This window comes from Phalaenopsis equestris, unplaced genomic scaffold, assembly GCF_001263595.1.
Source record: "Phalaenopsis equestris unplaced genomic scaffold, ASM126359v1 Scaffold000545, whole genome shotgun sequence".
Taxonomy (NCBI): Eukaryota; Viridiplantae; Streptophyta; class Magnoliopsida; order Asparagales; family Orchidaceae; genus Phalaenopsis; species Phalaenopsis equestris.
Genome location: NW_018164985.1, coordinates 755,234 through 778,942, shown reverse-complemented (window position 1 = coordinate 778,942; position 23,709 = coordinate 755,234). Strand labels below are relative to the sequence as shown.

General features: G+C 33.6%; 1 protein-coding gene across 3 annotated transcripts in view; it reads right to left on the bottom strand.

Annotated features, from left to right (window-relative positions):
• LOC110029054 (truncated basic helix-loop-helix protein A) overlaps positions 1-23,709 on the bottom strand; it is a 40,219-nt gene that overhangs the window by 10,768 nt on the left and 5,742 nt on the right. For all 3 annotated transcript variants that reach the window (XM_020731168.1, XM_020731167.1, XM_020731166.1), the window contains exons 3-6: positions 6,561-6,657; positions 1,255-1,269; positions 855-911; positions 81-573 (exon numbers count right to left, since the gene is read on the bottom strand). In XM_020731168.1, coding sequence (XP_020586827.1) covers positions 81-573; positions 855-911; positions 1,255-1,269; positions 6,561-6,657 — 662 coding nt within the window. The remainder of the gene's footprint in view (positions 1-80; positions 574-854; positions 912-1,254; positions 1,270-6,560; positions 6,658-23,709) is intronic.

Below are 23,709 nucleotides of genomic sequence, written 5' to 3'. Positions count from 1 at the left end.
AATATATGCATGAATATTTGTTCTATTTATTTGCTAAATTTCTTCATTGTGAAATCCTTGGAATGGTAAACTAAACTTACCTGATGAACATTGAAGATCATTACACGGACCATCATGCAGAAAGTTCCAAGCTAAGTATAACTCCTTATCATCTTGGTCAAAAGAATGGACTCTTCTGTATCTCTGATCCACTTCCAGAACTTCTATCTGAGACCTCTCCAAATCGCCAGCACCATTGTTTGCAAAACCAAGTTCCATGCTTTCTATCTCAACCATTCTAGGAAAATTTGTCTGCTCTGAAACATTTCTTCCAATCTCAAGCTCTGATTTGGAAAATGCTTTCTTAATTTCAGATTCAGTGCTGTTTCCATTGTTCCAATCTTCATTTTCATTATAAATTTCTTCTTCAGTTTCCTGGCAGAGTCCATCCATGCCATGAATCAAAGGCGAGGTTTCAAATTCCAATGCTGGGCTGGACGTAGAGTGCTCTGAGAGTGCTGGTGAAGGCGAGTTGATGTGGATATCAACAAAAATATCTCTTGCTTTCTGTGTGAGATGTATGTCTTCTTTTACCTGTTTGAAGTATTAGCTTATAGCATTATATTTATACATATATATCTTTTTTAAAAAAAAAAAAAAGGAATGGCTGAAGGCTGTTAGACGAGTCCCGTCAGTGTGCTAAATATTCGAGTACTGCACCCTACACACGGGGGGATTCGAACCCATGACCTGAGGGGACTTACGACCTTCAGAGAGGAAGCTCTACCAACAGGCCACTGTATGCTATATATATATATATATATATATATATTTTTGAAAAGTTTTGTATTCTGCTCATTTTGTATTCTGCTCACCATTTCTTCGGTTCCAAGCTCAAGAACACCATTAGTCAGCGGTATGCACACAACCGTCTGTAGCACGACAGATGAAAATCAACATGAATTGAAATTAAAGCCATTACATTTACATACCTATCACCCAATTCCTATGTATTTACATATCTAACAGCTACACTTTGCCTTTTTTTCATTTATACCACGACCTTGTTTCATAGCACACAAAAAATACCACTATTTTAACTTTTAAAAAGCGAAACATGTATTTTCTTGCGTAGGTAAGATGACATATATTTATAAATTGAAGTTTAGGTGTTAGATATGTAAATCCATAGGAATGGAGTGGTATGCAGGCAAATCTTTCTTTTTTTTTCCTGCTAAGCATTTGAAGGACACTAAGTTGAAGTACGGGGTGAACCTGAATGCCTGCGCTCTGCTTGTTTTGAATTTGCCATTATCAGCACCATGAATGGTAGTTGAAAGTTGAGCATGAGCAAAAACTAGAATGTCAGTCCTTCCTTAATGCCGCATGAGGTATGTTTTTTTTTTTTTAAGTTCTATCAAAGTTATCTTTGATTTGCTTATTTTTAGTCAAAAAGATTTTCTTTACATGATTGTCCTACTAGTGCATCTTCTACCTTTTGCTACACATACTCAAATGTCTAAAGCCAAATTTCCATGCATTATGCTGTTTAATAAATGCCACTATTATTGTCACTTTGCAATAGATACATCATCATAAAAGCCATCCAATCAAACAGGAATATTGATGCAGTGTTTAAATTGAGAATATTTAGAATTGAATTTAGGATTGAGTAATGATTTTAGCAAATTTATGATCATGTTGAATGTCTTGATGAGATGACCCAATAAAATCAGAAGTGATTTGATCAAAGTCCAAATAAGCCACAATCTAACACTTGAAGTGTGTTGGAAATTTTTGAGACATTAATTGAAGGATAAATAATTTCTAAATCTTGTATACTTATTGTTAAATTGGTGTCATGATGAAAGAAATCCAATGAGCCTAAAATAATTTAATTTCAAGGTCATTAAGGTACTTACATGCATGGATTACTTATAATCAAATGAATTTTTATGAGTCATACAAATGTTTTAGAATTTTAACTAGAATTACTTCTATGAAATCATATGTAGAGTTTCATGATCCATACGAGGGGGACTTCTACTTGAGTTTGGAAGAGCTTGGATATTAAAAAAAAAGATCTAAAGCTCTACCCAACATTTGACACCGATGATTATCAAAGTTAGCTATCGTCGACATCCGACCACCATCATCTGAAAATTATTATCAGACCATCAACACTCAATTATCATAGTCTATTTATCCAATCTCCATCGCTCTATTGTCATTATTTCAAGCTATTTCAAGCATGATTGCCTGATTATTATTATCTAACAATTTTCCCTCGACTAACAGCATCTTAAAACCATCATTATTCATATATTACTTTAGATATACCATAGAATATCAAGTCTGAGTATATAATCATCTTGTCTTCTCCAATCGAGGGTATGAATGAAATTCCATAATTTTACTTATATAGCAAAACGATATTTCATCTGGGTTAAGCCCTTCAATTTTTTCCCTTTCTAGAGTTGTTTACATATAAACTTTGGCGTATCTTATGTCCCTCATCATCTATCTGAATTCAAAATTTCTTATTTTTTTGGACATTGAGGTAATTAGGAGAAATCCACAATGGATAGAAAAGATCTAGAATGGAGACATAATATAGTTTAACATTGAAGATACTAATAACAAATATGTTTATCTAAAGTGTAGTTATTACAAAAATTTTGTTAAAGGTGTGGCAAGAGTCAAAGAGCACATTTCTAGCTCTCAAATAAATATTACGCTATATGCTAAGATGCTTAAAGCAATAAAAGAGGTAATTTGTGCATACATAAACAAGATGATAAGGTCAAAGTATTTAGCACAACCATAATTTCATATTATAATAGATGTTAGTTCTTATTACAAAATTTGGTCTAGTGGCAAAGATTCCTCATATTGTTATCACAATTATTTGTCGAGATGTAATAAGGCCTACAGAGCAATACATGGTAGATACAGAGAATTTTTGATATGATAGTGTGCGGGTAACCCATAAGATGTCTTTGGAATGTGCCATATAGGGACATTGGCATGCTTATTTGGTTATTGGAAGGCTTTCTTATAAAAATAAAATTCTATTCAATGTGCCAACATCATATTTTAGAATGATCTATTTCATAAGTTTCTATGATCAGATCTGAAATCACCATCTATAAATGATTTGAGTACTTGGACAATAAAGGAAGAGCTATTTAGTAAAAAATCATTAAGAATGTTAGGAGAACTTAGTCTGATATTGAAAATAGAAGCTTATTCAACATTTTGATTAACAATGTCTAATTGTTGAATCTTAAAATACAATGGCAAAAAATGTGAAGTACTTTTTCTAAGTAGATCATGTATAGCATCATTTGTTTGATATTGAAGATAAAACATTTGTCTTAGATATCATGTAAAGCATCATGCATGGATTTAATTTCATAGAAATTCAATGACCTGCCTCGACAATGGAATTGCTTGATTAAAGCAAAAAAGATAATGAAATCATTATAATCATTCATGGAATTTGAGTTTGATGAGAAAATTTTCTTAGAAAAACTCTTACTACTAGCTATAACTAAAATTTTTATTGCCAACTTGAAGCATATTGAAGTCAAGAAAATCTTTAGAAGCTATGCTCAATTATACATAATGACTTAATTGTGCTTAGACAAAAAAAATTGCAGAGAAAAAGGTTAGGGAGATTACCTTAAACAAAAGGTATTGATTGAGTGCTAAACTATACAAAAATAATAATAAAACCAACTGTTCAATTCTAAAGGATTGTGAATTTATAGAAAAAGCTAACTTTATTTATAATGTAATGAATGAGGCTAAATAGTTGAATGACCAAAATCTAGGAGAAGACGAGTCCAAATCTAAGTAAATTTGGGAGATCATTCATAAGAAGTGAGAGCTTTAGCTTAAGCGCTATTTATATGGAATAGAGCATTACCTTAATTGATAATTTCAATATGCATGGAATAAGAACCTATTCTAAAATTCATTTAGGATTATATCATTACATAGATAGGTTGATAGCTAACTTTGCTGAGAGAGCAAAATCTAATATGTAACTTATACTTTATTGAACATAAAGAATGACACTTGGGACTACTAACTAAAGATATAATTATAAAATTATATCCATAAAATTTTTATTTTTTATCAGTTGAAAAAAAAAAATTCTCTCAATTTAATTAATATCATTTTTTAAATTTAGTTGTATGAAAGATTCAATTTAGTGATTGCGCGCACTCCAGTGTTTTGATGATTTGTTGTTAAAGTATAATGACTTACATGTTTATGATCTAATTGTGAGAAAAATTAGTGTACATATAATCAACTTATTACAAAAAAGAGAAATGTCTTAAAAATGAACTCTTTAATTTATATCATTCATAGCAAGAGATTAAATGATAAAAAATTAAAGGAAAAAAGCTTCAAAAGTCATTGAAGATTCTTTACATTTTAATGACATGATAAGAGATAATGAATGATTTATAGATGATGATAACGAAACAAAATTAATTTATATCATTTATAGCAAGAGATTAAATGATAAAAATTTAAAGGAAAAAGCTTCAAAAGTCATTGAAGATTCCTTACATTCTAATGACATGACAAGAGATGATGAATGATTTATAGATGATGACAATGAAATAAAAATATATGATTTGCAATATGATCTTAATATTAATTTTCTTGTTGAGGACAAAAGCAGAACTAATATGTCTAGCAAAGGTTATTTATATATAAATAGAAAATGCATCTATTGAAACTTTTGTAATTAAATTATAGTTATCAACATTATTATTATCTAAAATTTAGTTAAACTTTTGTTAATTATATTTTATTAAAAAAAAAGAAGGTGATTGTGATTGAATAAGAGAAGAAAAGAAAACGATGAGATGGGAGAGTAAACAGTGTGATATGCTGATGATTTTAATAAGGAACAATATAGTGATGAGAGTTATAAGAACTTTTAGAGTTAGAAATTCTAATCATGATGGCTTGTAGTGATTTTAAAGTGCTATATTTTCATGTTATAGTTTAATATTTGTATACTATTTTTCTTTATGATTTAATGCTTATGGTATTAACATGTTATTTCTTATATTGTATATTTTATTATGATTTTTTATGTCACAATATTAATATTTTTTTAATGTGCTAATACTTCATACCTTGAACTTAGTGTAATACTTCTTATTTTACATAATTTATTAATTTTGAGGCCTACATCTCAAAATGCCTCAAAGCTGAAGCATCACCTCACAGAAAAATTAATATCTTAATATCTAATTGCATAGCTTTAGCCTTAATGTTAATGAGATAAACCTAATAACATCAAAAGTGTTATGACGTGAGTTTAAATATATCCAAATTAAGAATTTAAATCATGGTTAAACTTTTTGAAGATAAAAATTAAAGAATCATGTAATATCTAAATCCTATATTATTATATTAAAACTAAAAATTTCAAAAAAAAAAAAAAAAAGAGATCTAACAAGCCTAATTTCATTGGACTCTAAAGTCATTAAGACACTTAAATGCTAAAAAAATGTTCTATGATTAAAGAAATCAACAAGAGTTGTTTGAGTGTTTCAAGATTTTGGCTACATTTAGCAAAATGTCACTTTAAAAAACTTTAAAGAAAATATCGAAATAAAAAAAACCTAGACTTAAATTTAAAGAGAGCTTAAGGTTCTATAGAAGTCTCAAGCTTTACTTGTTGTTTTACATTGATAATTATTATATGCCAATGTTATCATCCAATTATTATTGTTTGATCGTTATCATCGAATCTTTATTGTCTGAATCCTATCACATGATCATCATACTTCATTCACGATTATCAAAATCTCTCTACTGCGTCTAGCTTACATCATTGCAGTATCATCATCTAACTATCATTGTTTGATTGTCATTGTCTAACTATTATTATCTAACTAACATCAATTTTCACCCATCATTATCCCTTTACGGCTTCTAGGCCTATTACAATAATAAAATAACTAGTTTTATTTTGTATTATCATCCTTTTGATTTGAGCGGAAGAGTGAAAATTTATAGTTTCATTTATATACTAGATCACTTCAATTGAGCCAACTCCCGTGATTTTTTTTTTATTCTTACAGTTTCCACATGAAAAACTCGTGTCTAATGTATTATTTTCTTTTAGATCAATACAACATGGCATCATTAATTGTGATTTTATGGAGGCACCCTCAAGTTTACTTGATTTTTTTTTTCATAGTGTAGTACTCATAGATTCATACAGCCATTAAAGCTATACCTTCATTCCCATATATGATAATCAAAGATACTAAATTTACCACAGCATAGTATATATTATTTTCTAACAATATTAATAGATTATTTGTAATATCACAAGCATTAAAGTCACATATTATGCATTAAACTGTTATTCTATTTATCTTAAATTATTTTTCTTCTAAATATTTTCTAAATTGTGATTAAAAATTCATCTATTTGGCATCTTTTTCTATCATGTTTTTGATAAAACCTCCAATTCAATGCAAAGTACTTAACTCCAAACATAATTAATGTTTGGTGTTTTTAATTATTAGTGTTATGGTTACCTTTGCAAGGATAGATCTGGAGAACAATTGACTGGTAGTATCATTTGCCCTTGTAAGCCAAACATGATTTTGTGTTTCAAATGCCTTCCCTGGAAGTCTGCACAATATAAATTATACATGTTTTAAAGTGATCATTGAGGCCTCTCAAAATTTTAAATTTTATAGCTTTGCAATCAAGGAGAATATTACTCATTGTGAGATTATTTTATAATAGCAATGTAGGAATCATCACAACAGATAGGATCCTCAAATGCTCTTCATATAGAGACAATGATTAAACTTAACTAACAATGGTGGTTCTGTTACCATTACAGAAATATAAAAAAGTTTGCATCTTTATTTGATTAATCATAATAACATTTTAATGACATGTATATAAAAGCAATATAATAGGGCAATAAGGCAAGTATAGTAAAGAAGATTAATATTCTCTATAATTAGGATATAATATATTAGTAATTATTTAAAATTTTAAATTTATATTAAGAATAAATGATAATATTAATAAGGGTAACAAAATAATACTAATAACTAATTAGGGGTGGGAAGAAGTTGAGTTAAGCTTGAGTTGTGAAGGTTGCACCTATGTTATATGGGTGCATAAGTAATGATTTGATTTTGCGATCCCATAAATTTTGTATGTTTATTTTATATTTATTAATTTTCTAAGAGTTCATAGAGTTGATTTTATATTTAGTTTATTTGCATGTTTTTATTTGAAAAATTATTTTGTCATGCATATTGAAATTGGCCTTAATTGTGCTCAAGTGATTTGTTTGGTTATTTTTGTATGATCTATTTCTTAAACCATCTTCACCATATTATAGAGTACTCTCAACTTTATTTTAAATATATTTTTTACTCATCGTAAGTATGAAAGCAAAAAATATATATATAAATATAAATATATATATATAAATCTTTATAAAAGCTAGTTTTCTAGAATCATATGTTGTTTGTGTTATGAATCATTTTAACTAATAAATTCTAGTCACAATATAGTTGATACGTGCTAGAAGATTCATGTTGGTACTAATCTTTTCACATTTTAGCATTGCATGAAATTCTAACACATACTCAGAGAATAAATGTGACAGATAAAAATATCAAAAGTTTTATATGGAAAACTCAGAGAAGTAAAAAACCATGTGGCTTAGCCCAGTCATAAATAATCCACTATAGTTTGATGAATACAGACACATACCCTTGTCCTACAGGCAAGCAAGGATCACACAATTACAGTGTTCGTATATAAGAGGACTCACCGTGCAACAGCTGGGAGGGGTTGTAGTTGTCGAAACTTCTGTACAGTATCATTAAAGTGCATTATTGTGTGGTGTTCAAGACGACACACTGTTTCACGACGTTGGCTGATACTCAGCACAATGTTTTTTCGCTCCAGAATGTTGCTCGCTACTCCACACAACATTTTATTACTATAACATTGGTTATTGTTCAACAAAGTGTTTTGTTATTCTGCAACGTTAATCATTGTTCAACAAGGTGCTTTCCTACTCTGCAGCGTTGGTTGTTGTTCAGTAAGATGATTCGTTACTCTGCAACATTCCTTGTTGTCTAGCAAAGTGCTTTGCTACTACTTAACGTGTAAGGGGTTGCCGGAGGTGGTCGACGGCAGACGAGCAGTGGTCGATGGCTACAAAAGCGGGAAGAGTTCACCGAATCTTCGGTGCAGAACACTGGACTTTAACTCATTCTCTTGCCGATCCTCCTCTAAGCTGAGACCTTCCCTTCTCTTTTATGAAGGAGGTAGGGCTCTATTTTAAAGTCTAGGATATGTCTTCTGATAAATAAGAAAAGAATTCATTCCACTTCATCCGATGACCCAGAGAAATTCCTTTGCTTGGATGATATTTTGTGGACATTTGAGTGTCTTAACAATGTTTGAATTGAATATTCTTGGGCTCATTGGATTTGTTTCATTGAGACACTCAACTTGACAGTACGTTTTTCAAATTTGGAATATGTTTGACGTAATGGCTCGATCTATGATTAATTTGACTCGAATTGAACCAACTTTAGTGTCATTGAGTTCGTCTTATTTTATCGGTCAGTTTGACTATAAATTTGCTAAAATCAAAGATTTGTATAATTTTTAATCAAATCCTCGCTTTGTTGATGGTATATATGTATGCTCTCTCTCTCTCTCTCTCTCTCTCTCTCTCTCTCTCTCTCTATATATATATATATATATATATATATAAAGGAAACTGCTTTCTCCTTTCCATTGCACCCCGCATTCGAGCGTTGGCACTATATATATAGTAGTATTTTGTTGCCGTGGCGGTGATTGACGAGTCACTGTTGTGTCGTAAGTCATTGGTTTGTCGGGCCGTTGTTGTGTAGGCTCTTAACCTTTTTTGGGTGATCAATGGATCTCTCCTCAGCCTATCTTTATACAATCAATGGAGCTCCCCTCAACTTGCCAATTGGAGTCTCTTAGCCTATTTGTATAATTAACGGAGCTCCCTTGACCTGCTAATTCGAATCTCCCTACCTCTTTGTTTGATCAACGAAACACCCCTTTGGCATTGTTGCTTCCCATCTCGAAGTCTCATAGTTTTTTTGTGCAATCAATATAGCTCCTTCTTGTGTCGCTATTGCACTTTATAGGGGATATTTTTTGCATTGTTGTCATGCTTGATGAAGCGGATGTTCCGCATTGTTATCACATTTTCAGGAGGAGATTTTATGCACTGTTGTCACATTTTCTGGAGAAAATTTTTTGCATTATTTTTACGCTTTCAGAGGAGATTTTTCGCATTGTTGTCTTGTTTTTTTTATGAGATTTTCTGCATTATTGTTAAGTTTTTTTTTTTAAGGAGATTAAGGAGATTTTTTTCGCGTAGCTAATTATTGTTAAGTTTTTTTTTTTAAGGAGATTTTTTTCGCGTAGCTATAAAGCTTTCCGGAGGAGATTTTCCTCATTATTTTTTCTCTTTATGGAGGAGATTTTTTGCACTATTGTTGCGCTTTTTAGATGAGATTTCTCACATTGCTGTCAAGCTTTTCGAAGGAGATTTGTGTGTGGTTTTTGTGCTTTTTGGAGAATATCTTCTACATTGTTGAGATACCAAAATCTTGAGAATCCCACCCCTATGAAAATTAGTGTAAATACTAAGTTGAGGAGGCATTGTCAAATTAATTAGGAGATGAACTGGTCCTTTCTTTGAGGACATGGAAGACCACACCTGCAAAGATCAACCAAATCCTTGACGAGCATAAGAAGGTGAATAATTTCTCGAACAAAATGCATATAATTTATAAGCTTTTCAAGTGAGGATGTTGGTTCCTAAGAAGATAACATGAAGTTGAGGACCTTTTGATGATGAAGATGTTATGGTGGATCGTTAACTTTTCTTCTACTAACTTGTTTTAATCTTTGAACCAATATGTAATGAACATTGTAGCTTCTTAGTTGCTTGATATGACATTTGTATGTGGCGACAGTGCATTGGTTTATGCCCCTCCCCCCCATAAGAGAATAAATGTCAAATGTCTCGACTCTAAATGGAGTATTGGCCCCATAGTAGGAACTTAGTAACATTGAGCTTTTCTGAGGTTCATACATTTTAAAATTCTTAGGCTTCTTAATTTAAAACCATATGAGGCTTATAGCTTCTTGTGATTTTTTGACGTAAATGTGCCTTCTGAGGCTTATAGCTTTTTGAGATGTTTTAATATACTTGCACCTTTTGAGGCTCATAGCCTCTTGAGTTTTTAATATATTTGTATCTTCTAAGGCTTATATCCTTGTGAGGGTTCTAAGATACCTACACCTTTGAGGTTTTTAATGTACATGTACATTTTGAGGCTCATATTCTTCTAAAATTTTTAGTGTACCTGCTCTTTAAGGATCGTAGCCTTTTTAGATTTTTAATGTGCATAGATCTTCTGAGGCACATAATCTTCTGAGATTTTTAATGTACATGTGTCTTCTGAGACTTGTTGTCTTCTTAGATATTTTAATATAAACAATGTTAATCACTTGTTCTCATGAAGTCTTACTAGTGAGGATCCTGTCCATGACTAGCTTCTCATCAGGACTTGCCTCATGGGTTCATCTTCCATGTGTAGGGGTGAATATTTTGTCTGTTACATGCCCTCAAGGGGTCTTTCTAGTGAGAAATATATCCACTACTAGCTTCTCATCGAGTCTTTGACTCGTCATCCATTAGTACAACTGGAGACAAATTTCTACCACTTGCTCTTAAGGGGTCTTTCTACACAATTTTTTGTGAGGGAATAAATAAAGCTTCATTGACTATAAATAAAATTTATTGAACAAGAATTCTTCAAAGCAACAGAGAAATTCTTGCTAGAAATAAAATTAGAAATTTATATGCTAATATGAAAGCGAAAAGTCTTTGACTTAGATTAAAAAATTTATAGTTGTACTTCTCATTTGATAATCCCAACATTTTTTTAGTCTCCTCACCTCATTCTTGTAAGTAGCCGCTCAAGTGACCTTGACGCATCAAAAATTAATTTCTACCTTTAATTGAAAATATCTTTATGTTGAATGACCCTTTGCAATGTGAAAATGACCATATTAAGACTGGTCTCCACTATTTAGATTTTTTATGGTCTTGGTCACTTGATGATCTCTTTATTTTTTATGGCCACTACGTGATGTGTGAACATCGTGTACTCTTTTTGATCGAGGTTCACATCATTAGTTTGCATGTCAAAAATGAAAATCACGGTTCCTCAGTGGTTCAAACTTCTTTTGTTGTGAGGTTTGATTGGCATCTCGATGTTATTCTTGCACTTGTCCCTAAATCTTTCGAATTTTTTCTTGTGTGCATTGATGGCTTCATCTCTAAAGATTTTTGGTTCAATATTATGGACAAAATCAGCATAAGAGCGGATCATCTCTTCCATCAATGATGAGTAAAAAGATCCTGGGTGGAGCCCTCTAAGAAAGACTCCCCTTGGTAATTCAGAATCCACCCCTGGGATCTGAGGAGCTTCAATAGATAACCTATGAAACTATTTCTTGAGAAATTTCCCCCCATTTTGGATAATTTATGATAAATCAGATGAATCTTTGATTATCCTCTTATTTGTTTGAACTGCTCTGCAAATTACTTGACATTTTGCAAGCTCGTTAAAGTAGTGGATAGTGCTCCCTGAGAGATAGTAGAACCAGATGCAATCTTGACCCTTGAGAGTGGCAGGGAACACTTGATAGAGAAGCACATTAGAGACATATTGAATGTGCATGATTGTTTGATAGTGATCAATGTGCTCGTAGGGATCAGCTTCCCTTTCATAAGAATTAATGTTTGGGAGCTTGAAACTCGTTGGGATAGAGGGTCAGAGAACCACCTCAGTCAAGGGTAAAAAACTGAAAGTTTTAATGAGTGGGAAGGAAATCTCTATCCTTAGAGGGAAATCTTCTTGAACTAGGTGTCATAGCTCATCATGGATCAAATCTTTAGAAGCGACGACAAGATGCGGCTGAGCCAAGTTTCCTGCTAGCACCAGAGGGTTACCGGTCGATCAAGTTGTGTGGAACTGATCAGTGGAACTCACAATATCAATGAGATCAACGTCCTATAGAGGAAGGTTTCTGTTGCAAGAAGGTATCCCGGTAAGCGTGAGTTCAAACAGGGAATTCGTCAACTATTGAACTGGCTATGTGGGCATCCGCTGCTAAGCCTTATGTTTGAGCTGAAGGATCTCATGTTGCAACTTCTCCATCTTGCACATCCAATCCTATAGAGAGGAACCTGAGGCACCTTTGATAATAAGATAACATCTTTCAGGGGGGAAGTGTCAAATGCTTGACATCTTTGGCTTCATGGCTATCCCCTACAGTGATGGGTGTTGGAACAAGAAGCTCTGTTGTTGCAAGTGTTACTTATGACGGTCATTTAGCAAGTTTTGCATGACCTTCGGTGGTGGGATGAAATTATCATAAATGATATCAAACTATTATGTGCTAGAAGATTCACAACGGTAGAATGATTATTTAGTGTCTTAGCATTGCGTGAAAGTTCATCACACACTCATAGAATAAAGGTGATAGGTAGAGACACAAGAAGTTTTATGTGAAAAACTTGGAAAGAGAAAAAACCACGGGGCCCAACCTAGTAAAAAATAATCCACTGTAATTTGATGAGAACTGGTATAGGCTCTTGTACCACAGACGGGAAAGGGTCACACACTTATAGTGTCATATGTAGGAGGACTCGGTGCACAACGGTCGGAGTGGCTGCAGCTGCCAGAACTTTGGTAAATCGTTTTTGAAGTATGTTGCTACACGGTGTTTGTGATGACACACAACTTTTTAGAATTCTTTGATGCTCTGCAACATTGGCCGCTACTCCACACAATGCTTCTTCACTCTGAAACATTGGTCACTACTCCGCAGCCTTGGCCATTGTTCAACAAGGTGTATCGTTACTCTTCAGTGTTGGCAGTTGTTTAGAAAGATGTTTCATTACTCTGCAACATTGGTTGTTGTTAAATAAGGTACTTTGCTACTCTTCATTATTGGTCATTTTTCAGTAAAATGTTTCATTACTCCACAAGGTGCAGGGGAAGGTTGACGGTGGTCGATGACAACATGAGCGAGAAGCGTTCATTAGATCTTTGGTACAAAACACTGGACTTTAGGTCCCTTTATTCTCAATCCTCCTCCAAGTTCAGGTCGTCCCTCCCCTTTCATGAAGGGGGCAAGACTCTATTTATAGAGTCAATGAGAGGCCTACAAATAAATAAGAAAAGGATATGAACTACTCCATCAGACGACCTAGAGAAATCCCATTGATTAGATGGTGTCAGGTAGACATTTGAGTGCTTTAACCATGTCAGAATTGAATGATTATTGGCTTCTTGGATTTGTCCCATCAAGATGCTTGACAGTAAGTTTGCCAAATTTGGAATATGTTTGACCTTCTAACTAGACACCTAAAACTTATGAAAATAATCTAACAACTTGATCTGAACTTGATTTTACTCATATTGGAACAATTTTATTGTCATTGTCTCATTAAGTCAGTCAGTTTGACTATAAGTTTGTTGAAATCATAGTTATGCGTGACTTTTAATTAATGTTTAAGCATTTTTGCTCAAAAAATTATCCTGAGATTTATGTCATGCCTCAATATTCATGTGGAATGATAAAAATTTTTTAATGGTGTATCAAAAATATTTATGAACTTTTTTTTTCAAAATTTTTAGAGTCTTATATTTAAAACATAAGCAAGTTTTTATAAATTTTTAATTGAAGTACAACAATATGAATACAATTAATTCACCTCAGAATTAGTGTCTGAATACTTCAGACATGCAGATTTGTGTCTGCTTTGTGGCTGAAATTCACTAGATGAAACTAGCATATGAAATTGTGTCAAATATTTCCAATGCAAAAATTTTTATATTGGAAATGGTGGCTAAAATTTTGGTTGCAATGTTGTTCACTTAATTGCATCGGATTATTGGTAGTTCTTGCCACCGCAAAGCTCTAGTATTGAAAATTTTTAACGTTAATCAGACGCATACTTCTTTAAACCTAATCCCAAGCCAGCCAGTCAATAATTTGCACTATTCTATGTTCCATTAGCTCCCGTGAAATTAGGGCTACCGATGCTTCTTCCTCTCCGACGATGCTCACGACGTCCTTCAACACTAGCGACCTTGCGGCTAGTGATTGGACTCCAAGGATTCGTTTCAATCTAAGGGGAAACCACGTTTCTCCGATCTTCCCTGCATTTTATTGTATCATTTCATTTTTCATTGCCAATTTTTGTCGTTTAGGTTTAGAGTTATGTGAATATTTTGAGTGGTGATAATGTCAAGGCCTTGATGACTTTTTGTTATTAATAAAAAATCTATAGAAATTGGATGATATGTATGTAAATGAAGGAAATTTGTGTTTTTAATTTGGTTTAAATTTTGCAAAAAATTGAAAGTTAACTTTTAGATATTTAAATACATAAGAACTTGGTGGCATGTATTGATCATGGCCATAGAGCTTTTCAAGTTTTAAAGCATATGCAGAATGAGCTTGGAGTATTATACTCATCTAGGTGAGATTGTCTTCTTCTTTGTGCATTTCCCCTTCAAAGAGCCCATAGGGTTTTATCTTAGAGAATGAGATTTAAGATAATGTAAGAGAAAGTATTAAGTTTTATCCTTCCTGACATCCTCTTTGACATTTTGAGTAAAAAAAGTGTCTTTAGAACCTCTATTTTTAGCCCTCAGAGGAAAATGAAAATCTTTTTAATTTGTTATTAGGGTTTGGTTGTTGCGTCCACTATAGAGTTTGAAAGATTTCTATGTAAAGGATCAGAGAGATCATTTTAAAAATAATATACTATCTTGAGAGATATGAATATTAATTTTAATGACTTTAATCATTTATATGAGAAAAATCTTTAAAATTTATAGGTCTGCATTGCCAATGATTTCTCTCTTACCTTATAGGATTAAGATAAGATTTATTTTATTATGGTGTCTAGTATCCCTAAAAAGGGAAATACCTCATAATTAATGGCATCCCATGAATTATTGCTTTTAAGAATACACTCGATTAAAGTACCAGATTATTTTATGTGAGATTACAAGGTTAGTGTCTTCAGGATTAATGTTTTAAACTTCAAATTGATAAATTTAGGGTTTGAAATGATTTTTTCTTAGAGTTCAATGGTTTTGTGAAATGGATGTTGCGTGGAATAAAGTGTGCCCGGGGATTGGAATTTTAAGTTTTTTAAGAGATTTAGATTTGATTTGGAAGATTAGATTTTATTTGAAAAGCTTGATTTGAATTTATTGGGTTTGAATTGAGTTTATAAAATTTATCTAATTAATTTGAGTTGAGAAGTTTTAGTTAAGGTTGATTGGGTTTGAATAGACTCTGACTTGAGCTGAAAAGAGTTTGAATAGGATTTGACTTGAGAACATTGATTTGAGTTGAAAATATTTGCTTAAAGTTGAAGATTTGATTGAAGTTGAATCGTAAACGAAGAGATAAGATTGGCTAGAAGGATTTCTAGATGGAAGTTAAAACCCTAGCCATAAAATAAACCTAGATTCTATAAGGAGGCTAAATAGTTGGACTAACCTAATTTTTGGATATAAGATCATCTTCAAGATGTTAATTCCTTTTAATCGTCTCCGTACCATTGGTATATAAAATAGTTTGCAATATGTTTTTTTCTTTCAAAACATATGACATTCAAATTAATGGATCATCCAAAGTGTGTGGTGTTTATGTATAATCATGACCCACCTAATATAACATAATTGACATCCATGATAAATGAGAAATATAGCACACCATACACAATCAATATAAGCAATAGTCTGAATCAAGGCAAGATACTAATAGGAGATGGAAACCATCTTATCCACCCATTACTTTGTAAGGGTGATGGCGACGTAAATGTAGCCATAAAAATGATGCAATTGTTATTGCCAATGATAAGTTTGCATGACTTGTCTCAATTCAATATATATGAATAATGGCAGTGTCTACATCCATATCCACCCTGAGGGTGGTCATAACACAATGCATGATAGCTAGGCAAAATCATTACAATGCCTGCTTGATGTAATTAACATCCTCTCAAGGGTCACATTATGATTTCTTCCTCTAGATCAACAAGATGATAAAGCAAGAGCAATGACATGAAGATTCATGTGAGGGCGACTCAAAGCATAGTTATTTATTTTCCCAAATATAAAGCAAATTATAATAGAAGCTCTAAAAAAAGGGTTCCAACAACCATTGGTTGATCAGATAAAAACTATGGAAGTTTGCTTAGGTTGCTTTCCACGTGACATGAGTCTATTATGCAATTTTTACTGCATCTAACCCTTTTTTTTTACCCGCTATTTTGCTTTAATTATCATGAATTTACACTTATGGAAGGTTTTTATTGATAATGAAAGATCGAGCACGCATTTAAAAGTGAGAAAAACCAAGATTTGAGCTACCAAAATTGGCGTGACCACGCCATGGTATCAAAGGCAGCGGCGTGACCACACCTGAATCGTGATTGCTATATAAACTATTTTATTGTATAGTTTGTAATATGGTTTGAATGAATGTTGACTAGCTACTTCTATTTTGTGATATTTTGATCATGATACTAGTGACTCCTTGTTTATGAAAAATTGTTACAAAATAAATTTTCTTTTAAGTATATCTTGAAATTTAATTAATTTATTGCGACTTTGACATGATGCAAACTGCTTTGTTATAACATTTAAGGTCGGGCAGTGCCACAAGCCACATCCACTTAAGCTTGAGCTTAATGTCCATCCCAAAAGAGCCCTTAAGAGAGGTGGGCAGCCCATGACTTAAATACCGTTTTTCGGCCCTACACCTAGCTGATGTGGGACTATTTGTCCGTGACATTTTCCTCCACCCAATCACGTGAAGCCCTCGTCACGGATCGGCTCCACCGAGCGTCCCACTGGACCATGGAGAGTCCACACACCTGACAGACAGTAATCTGCTCTGATACCACTTGTCACCTCCCAAAAGAGCTCTTGAGAGAGGTGGGCAACCCATGACTTAAATGCTGTTTTTCAGTCCTACACCTAGCCAATGTGGGACTATTTGTCCGTGACATTAAGCTTAACTTGTTATACTCAAATTTTACTTTAAGATTAAGCTTGATTCTAGGAGTTTAAGTAAGTGTACAAATTGATTTAACTATTATGAAAAAGAGAAGAAAATTCTAATTCAAATAGTGCTTGTAATAAAATAATATAAAAATATTAAATTAGAGATAGATAATAAAACTATAGTTGATATAAATAAAAGAAAGGGCTTTTAAATATTTTTAAAAACTTTGCACTTAAACTCATAAATTTTAATATATCTTTAATTAGTGATATATAGATTAAAAAAAATAGAGCACACAAGTTGATAAGCTTAGTAGATCATCAAGCTTTATTAACAAGCTATTTAGCATGATGATTCCAAGTAGGCTCACTAGTTATAATAACTACTTCTATAGTGTCTGACTCTACCTATGAATGAACTGATTTAAACATAATAAGATTTACAATTGATTTTAAGGTTGATTTATGCATATTTTTTGTAATTTAGATATAAAATAAACTTTGATAAATTAAAATTAACCTTACTACATTTAGTTAATTTAACAGTGTCCTCTAGATATATAATATATGTAAAATTTAATGATTTTTTTCTTTAGTTTTTTGTGCCCTATATTTCAAGATATAACTGATTTTATTTTAAATTTTAATTAAAATATAACAATTTTATAATTAAATTTATATACTTAAGTAATTTTTTTAATAAAGTTTTATAAAATCCTATGCACCATCTAAGTAAGACAAAGAAGGAGAGGAGAAAAAAATCTATTTTTAGAGGTTTTAAAGCAATTCTCATTCATTGGGCTAATAAAAAAAATATATACCAACTCTTAGATTTTAATTTTTTTTGCTTTTATTATAAAAATTTGATATTATTATATTTCATACAAACAGGGTCTGTTTGGGGAAGCTGCAGCTGCGCTGTCCCAGAAAGCAGATGCGAGGAAACTGACTGTTTGTTTGGTGCAGCTGTGTGAAAACAACTGACCATTCTACCCTTGAAATGATATTCTGACCACCTACTTTTTAATTTATTATAAAATGAATTATATTAGTTATATTGACATAAACATTAATTTTTTTATTATATATTTTTTATTGTATAATATTTTATATATTTTAGCAAGTTTATAAAAATAAATAAATAATTTATATGTAATAGAAAAAGAATTGAAATGATGTTGTTGATACTACATTTAAGCGTATATTTGTTTGTGTGTGACCTGAAGTTAATCTAAGTAAAAACTGTTGCACACAAATAACCAGCTTTCTCTAAACCAGTTTGATCAACACAACTTTTTATTCACAATAACATAGATACACACAAATATACATATATACATATATTCATGAGATTATTAGGTGTGACAACCACACGTTCGGACGACAGTTATATGTAGAGTAGACAGTGGTCCCAAGATGGGCTAAATATCAAGGCCTGGCTATTCAATTATGAAATGGGGAATTGGAGCACATGATTTTTGGAAGGATCTGTTTATCGAGCTCCAAGGCTAGTTTCATGATATGGAATGGGTGGAGGGGAGAAGCTCTGGACTTTTTATGGCTATGTGGTGGTAAGTGCTCCACAAATATAGTTAGAGTTATAAATTTAGAGGATTTGAACTCTAATGATGGAATATAACCTTTAGTTGAAGAATAAAAGATCCTAATTTCCTTTACTAATTATGGGAGAAGATTAATAGAACAAATTTTGATGATTGTAATAGTAGCAAATCTATATTTTTATATATTTATAGATGAATAATTATTATCTTTAAATTTTTTGATTTTCTCAATGGATTTTGTTGAATCCAAATATGTTCAGTAGATCGTGCCCAAGTAATGGGCGTTGGATCGAGAAGAGGTGATCGAGAGAGAGGGAGAAATGGGAGAGAAGAGAGAGAGAAGAGGAAGACTTCTCAAAGTGGGGTGTTGTCGAGCTCGTGGACCCATTTTATTCCAAAATTAGAGGTTACAAATGAGAGATGTCTCCAGAAAGGTCTTCCTCTCCCTCTTTTACATCACGAAACTCTCCTATTTATAAAAAATAGAAAGGGTAGAAGTTATGAAAAATACATATTTGGCTATGTTTTTGAAGAGAGAAATAAATGACATTTTAGTCCTTATTTTGACTGTTAGATCGTCTCGAGAACGATGCCTATTTTCATTCGATGTTTGTCGCCGACGAAGGTGAGGTGGCTGAGGGAGAGAGCTTGATCGGTTGACTGAAGTGACAAGCCGATGGAGAGAGCTTGGTTGGTCAATTGAAATGAGGTGATCGATTAATGGATTGCCTCGAGATCCATGCATACCATTTTTGAGTATATTTATTAAGTTTCTCAATTTTCTTGCTCATTGATAGTGACAACTACAGTAAGGACAAGAAAATTTATAAATCAAACAAGCCTTGAATACGTAATTTTGCTAATGATATTCCTTGTTAGGTGTTATTCATGCTTGATTTTGAAATATTTGTTGTCATCTGTTGAGTTTGTCATTCTGATGTTTTTTCTGCCGGAAGGAAGTTGTCCAACTCCGATGGTCAATCAGAGGAAAAGTTGGTCATAGTAGGAAAGGTCGGTTGTCGGAGAAAAAATCCAAGAGTTGCTCGACCCAAAGGGGAGTTTTAGAGTTGTATACCCTTGGTGGAGCTTGTCACTATTCAGTATTAACTTTATGATTTGGGTGAAGGAAGATCGTTTACGTGGCCTCCCTGAACTTGTCATTTTCGGGTGCTGATATGTTCTTGTAGGCATTTGGCGATCGTTAGACACCCCTCATAGAGTTTATTCCTGTCGGATGCTAACTTTATAATTTGGGCGTAGGAAGATCATAAATGCACCCCTCGAGGAGCTTGTCGCTGTCTAGTGTTGATACGTATCACATGTCTCTAGCGATCGTTAGACACCCCTTGCGGAGTTTTTCACTGTCGGGTGCTAACTTTTTAATTTTGGCGTAGGACGATCATTTACACACCCCTCGCAGAGCTTGTCATTGTCGGGTGTCGACACATTCCATAGGCCTCTAGCGAACGTTAGATACCCCTTGTGGAGTTTGTAGCTGTTGAGTGTTAACTTTATGATTTGAGAGCAGGACGGTCATTTATGCACCTCTCGCGTATCTTATCGCTGTCGGGTGTCGATACATCTTGTAGGCCCCTCACGGAGCTTGTCATTGTCGGGTGTAAACTTTATAATTTGGGCGCAGGATGATCGTTTACGCACCCCTTGCGGAGCTTGTAGTTGTCGGGTGCCGATACAACCTATGGGCCTCCGACGATCGTTAGACACCCCTTGTGGAGCTCGTCGCTGTCAGGTACTAGTTTTATAATTTGGGCGCAGGATGATCATTTGTGTACCCCTCGTGGAGTTTGTCGTTGTCGAGTCCCGATACATCCCATAAGGCTCCAGCGATCATTAGACATCCCTCGTAGAACTTGTCGCTGACGGGTGTTGACTTTATAATTTTGGAGCAGGTCGGTCGTTTATGCACTCACCGAGCTTGTCGTTGTTGAGTGGCGATACGTCCCGTAGGTCTCTGGCCATCGTTAGACACTCCTCACGAAGCTTGTCACTGTTAGGGGCTAACTTTATAATATGGGCGCAGGATGATCATATACGTACTCCTCATGGAGCTTGTCACGATTGAGTGTCGATACGTTCCATGAGCCTCTAATGCCGATCGGACACTCTTGGCATCGTTGTCGGTGTTTCATTATGTCTTTGACAGATCGAACTTTCCTAGCATCGTTGTCAGTTGTTTATCATGCTTCTGTCTAATTGGACGCTCTTGACATTGTTGTTGGTTTTTCAACCTAAGCTCGAGTTCTCAAAGTGTTGATGACAAATGAATTGAGATGTATGCAGATAAGTATATAAGCGTGTAGAAATTGAGTGATATATTAAAATATGTAAGAATTGAGTCTTATGTAAATCCTCCCTGTTCGAAAATGGCTGACCATAGGTGGAGGCGTCGGGAGCTGCTGATCGAGCGATCGTTTATTGAAATAGTGATTCTATTCAAAGGATACTACAAAGATATTAACAATTTTAAATGATGGTCATAAAAAGTCTTACATAAATGTTATGATAAAGTTTTAAATGAAGAGTAATATAAAAGACCCCAATGGATGCCACGAATTAGTGGTAGTTGGTTATAAGCAAAAAAAGATGAAATCGTCTCCCAAAAAAGGACTCCTTCCCTCCCCTTTACATCATGATGTGCTTCTATTGATAATAGATATGAAGGGAAGAAGATATAAAAATTATATATTTGGTCATGTTTTTGAAAAGTTTTCTCCTGCATTCTGCTTCCGCTGGTTGTGAGCCAACAATGCTGCAGTAATTTCATCAACTTTGATTGTTTCTTTCTCATATATCAGAGTAGTCACTAGATGCTTATAGGAAGAACACAATGAAAACAACAAAATCATTGTTTGGTCTTCATCCTCAATACTCACATCAAGCCGTGACAAATATATGATTATTTGATTGAAGTCATTCACGTGTTGTGCCAGATCAGAGTCTTCTTGCATCTTCAACTCATACAACTTTTGCTTCAGATACAATTTATTCGTCAAAGATTTGGACATAAACTGAGTTTCCAATTTCTTTCATACCTCCCCTGAAGATATTAGATTCATCATGTGATACATAACCTCATCTGTTAGACATAAACGTATGGTTGTTGTCGCTCGTTGTTACAATTTTTCTCAATTTTCATCCTCTATAGCATTGAGTTTTGTTTCCCGCAAAGCCTTCAAGATTCTCTGTTGTGCCAACAAATCTTTCACCCTTGTTTGTCACAATTTGAAATTCTCAGTTGCATCGAACTTTACCACCTGGAATTTTGCACCAGAAATTATCATATGAAATTATTCCTGCAATGAACTTTTCTACGAATTCCCTGAACTTCTCCTATGAATTCGGCTGCCAGTTGTCGAATTGCTTGCCAAAATTCTCTCCTTCGAACAAATCCTTCGTCGAAGCTAGAACTCTTGGATTCTCCGAGTTGTTTCCCACGAGCACGGCACGATTCTTCTTCTCCCGTCTGTAGCCTGCTCGAGCTTCGACTGTCACTGAAGTGTCGCCTGGACGCGGGAACTACCAAATCTTCGCGTGAAACCTTGCAGATTCGTCGAAGCCCTCTTCAACTTCGCCTACTCACAACAACTGTTCGCGAACCCCCAATTGATCGCAGAAGAAGACCTTGGCCGAACTCCTCTGTCGCGCGAACTCGCCTGTCTGCTTCCCACAATCTGATGTGATTCACGAACTGCTGCTCCCGTCTGGAACTCCTGTGTCCGAAATTTTTAATGATACCATTTGTTCACTTGTTGAGAAATTAGGGCAAAGAAAAATATTAATCGACACAAATTCAAAAGAACACAAAGATTTAACGAGGTTCGGCAAATATATCTACTTCCTCGAGAGCACAACGGCGGCTTTTATTCATATCTAGAAAAGAGTACAAAATATGAGATTCTCACTAGGGTTACAAATAAACATATATATAGCCCTAAAGTAAACCCTGAAGTATAATATGTAATTACAAAATTAATCTTGTACCGTACCGCATGGCGTTGCCCCCGCACCCCCAACCCTCATAACGAAACTTTCTCGATTTGGACAGATTTTTCCGCTCCGCTTCGTTTCAGCACCTGTCCCTTATATGGTATATGAGCCTTACCTAACAAATCGTCTCAAGATCGATACAGATTTTCATGTTTAATTTTGTCGTCAACTGAAGTGGGTTGGCCAAGGGAGAGCTTGATCGGTCGACTAAAATAAGGTGGCTGATGAAGAGAGCTTGATTGGTCGACTGAAACGAGGTGGACCACTATTAGATTGCCTCGAGATCTGTGGGACCATTTTGAGTATACATATTTATTGGCCTAACAAACTACTATATTGTTTGGTTGTTAGAAAGATCGAGAACTATAATGCCTTCATTGAATGCAATAATATGTTTGTATAAATGTGTATAAGGACACTTAATAAAAGAGAGTAATAGAGGATAACGGAATATATAAAAATATTGTAAATAATGAAAAATGATGTTATAATGATTGAGGAGTGCTAAATAAATACTATATATTTCAGCTTTAAATATTAGCCACATATACAAGTATTTAGCTAACGATGATAATTTTAATTTATTTTCCTTTCTGGTATAAGAATAATATTTTTTGTTAGCTTTCATTGAAAGCCTCTCAATGATTATAATTGCACAACAGATCTCTTTTTTAGGAAAGAGGCATTTTATTCAATAATAGTATTTCAAGTATTTTCTTGATTTATCATTATTCTTTGTTTATTTTTTATTATTTATTTGTTTATTATTTTATTTTTAAAATGTTGTGAAAAACGACGGCAATAAAGCGAAAAATGGAACGAGAAAAGTTGTACTCAGAAAAAAACACCAGAACGACACACAAATTTACATGGTTCAGCAAATTTGCCTACGTCCACGGAGCTGCAGAGAATTTTACTACTTCGAGGAATTACACCGTCGGACGTCTTGACGTTTACAAGAAAATCTCTATTTTCTT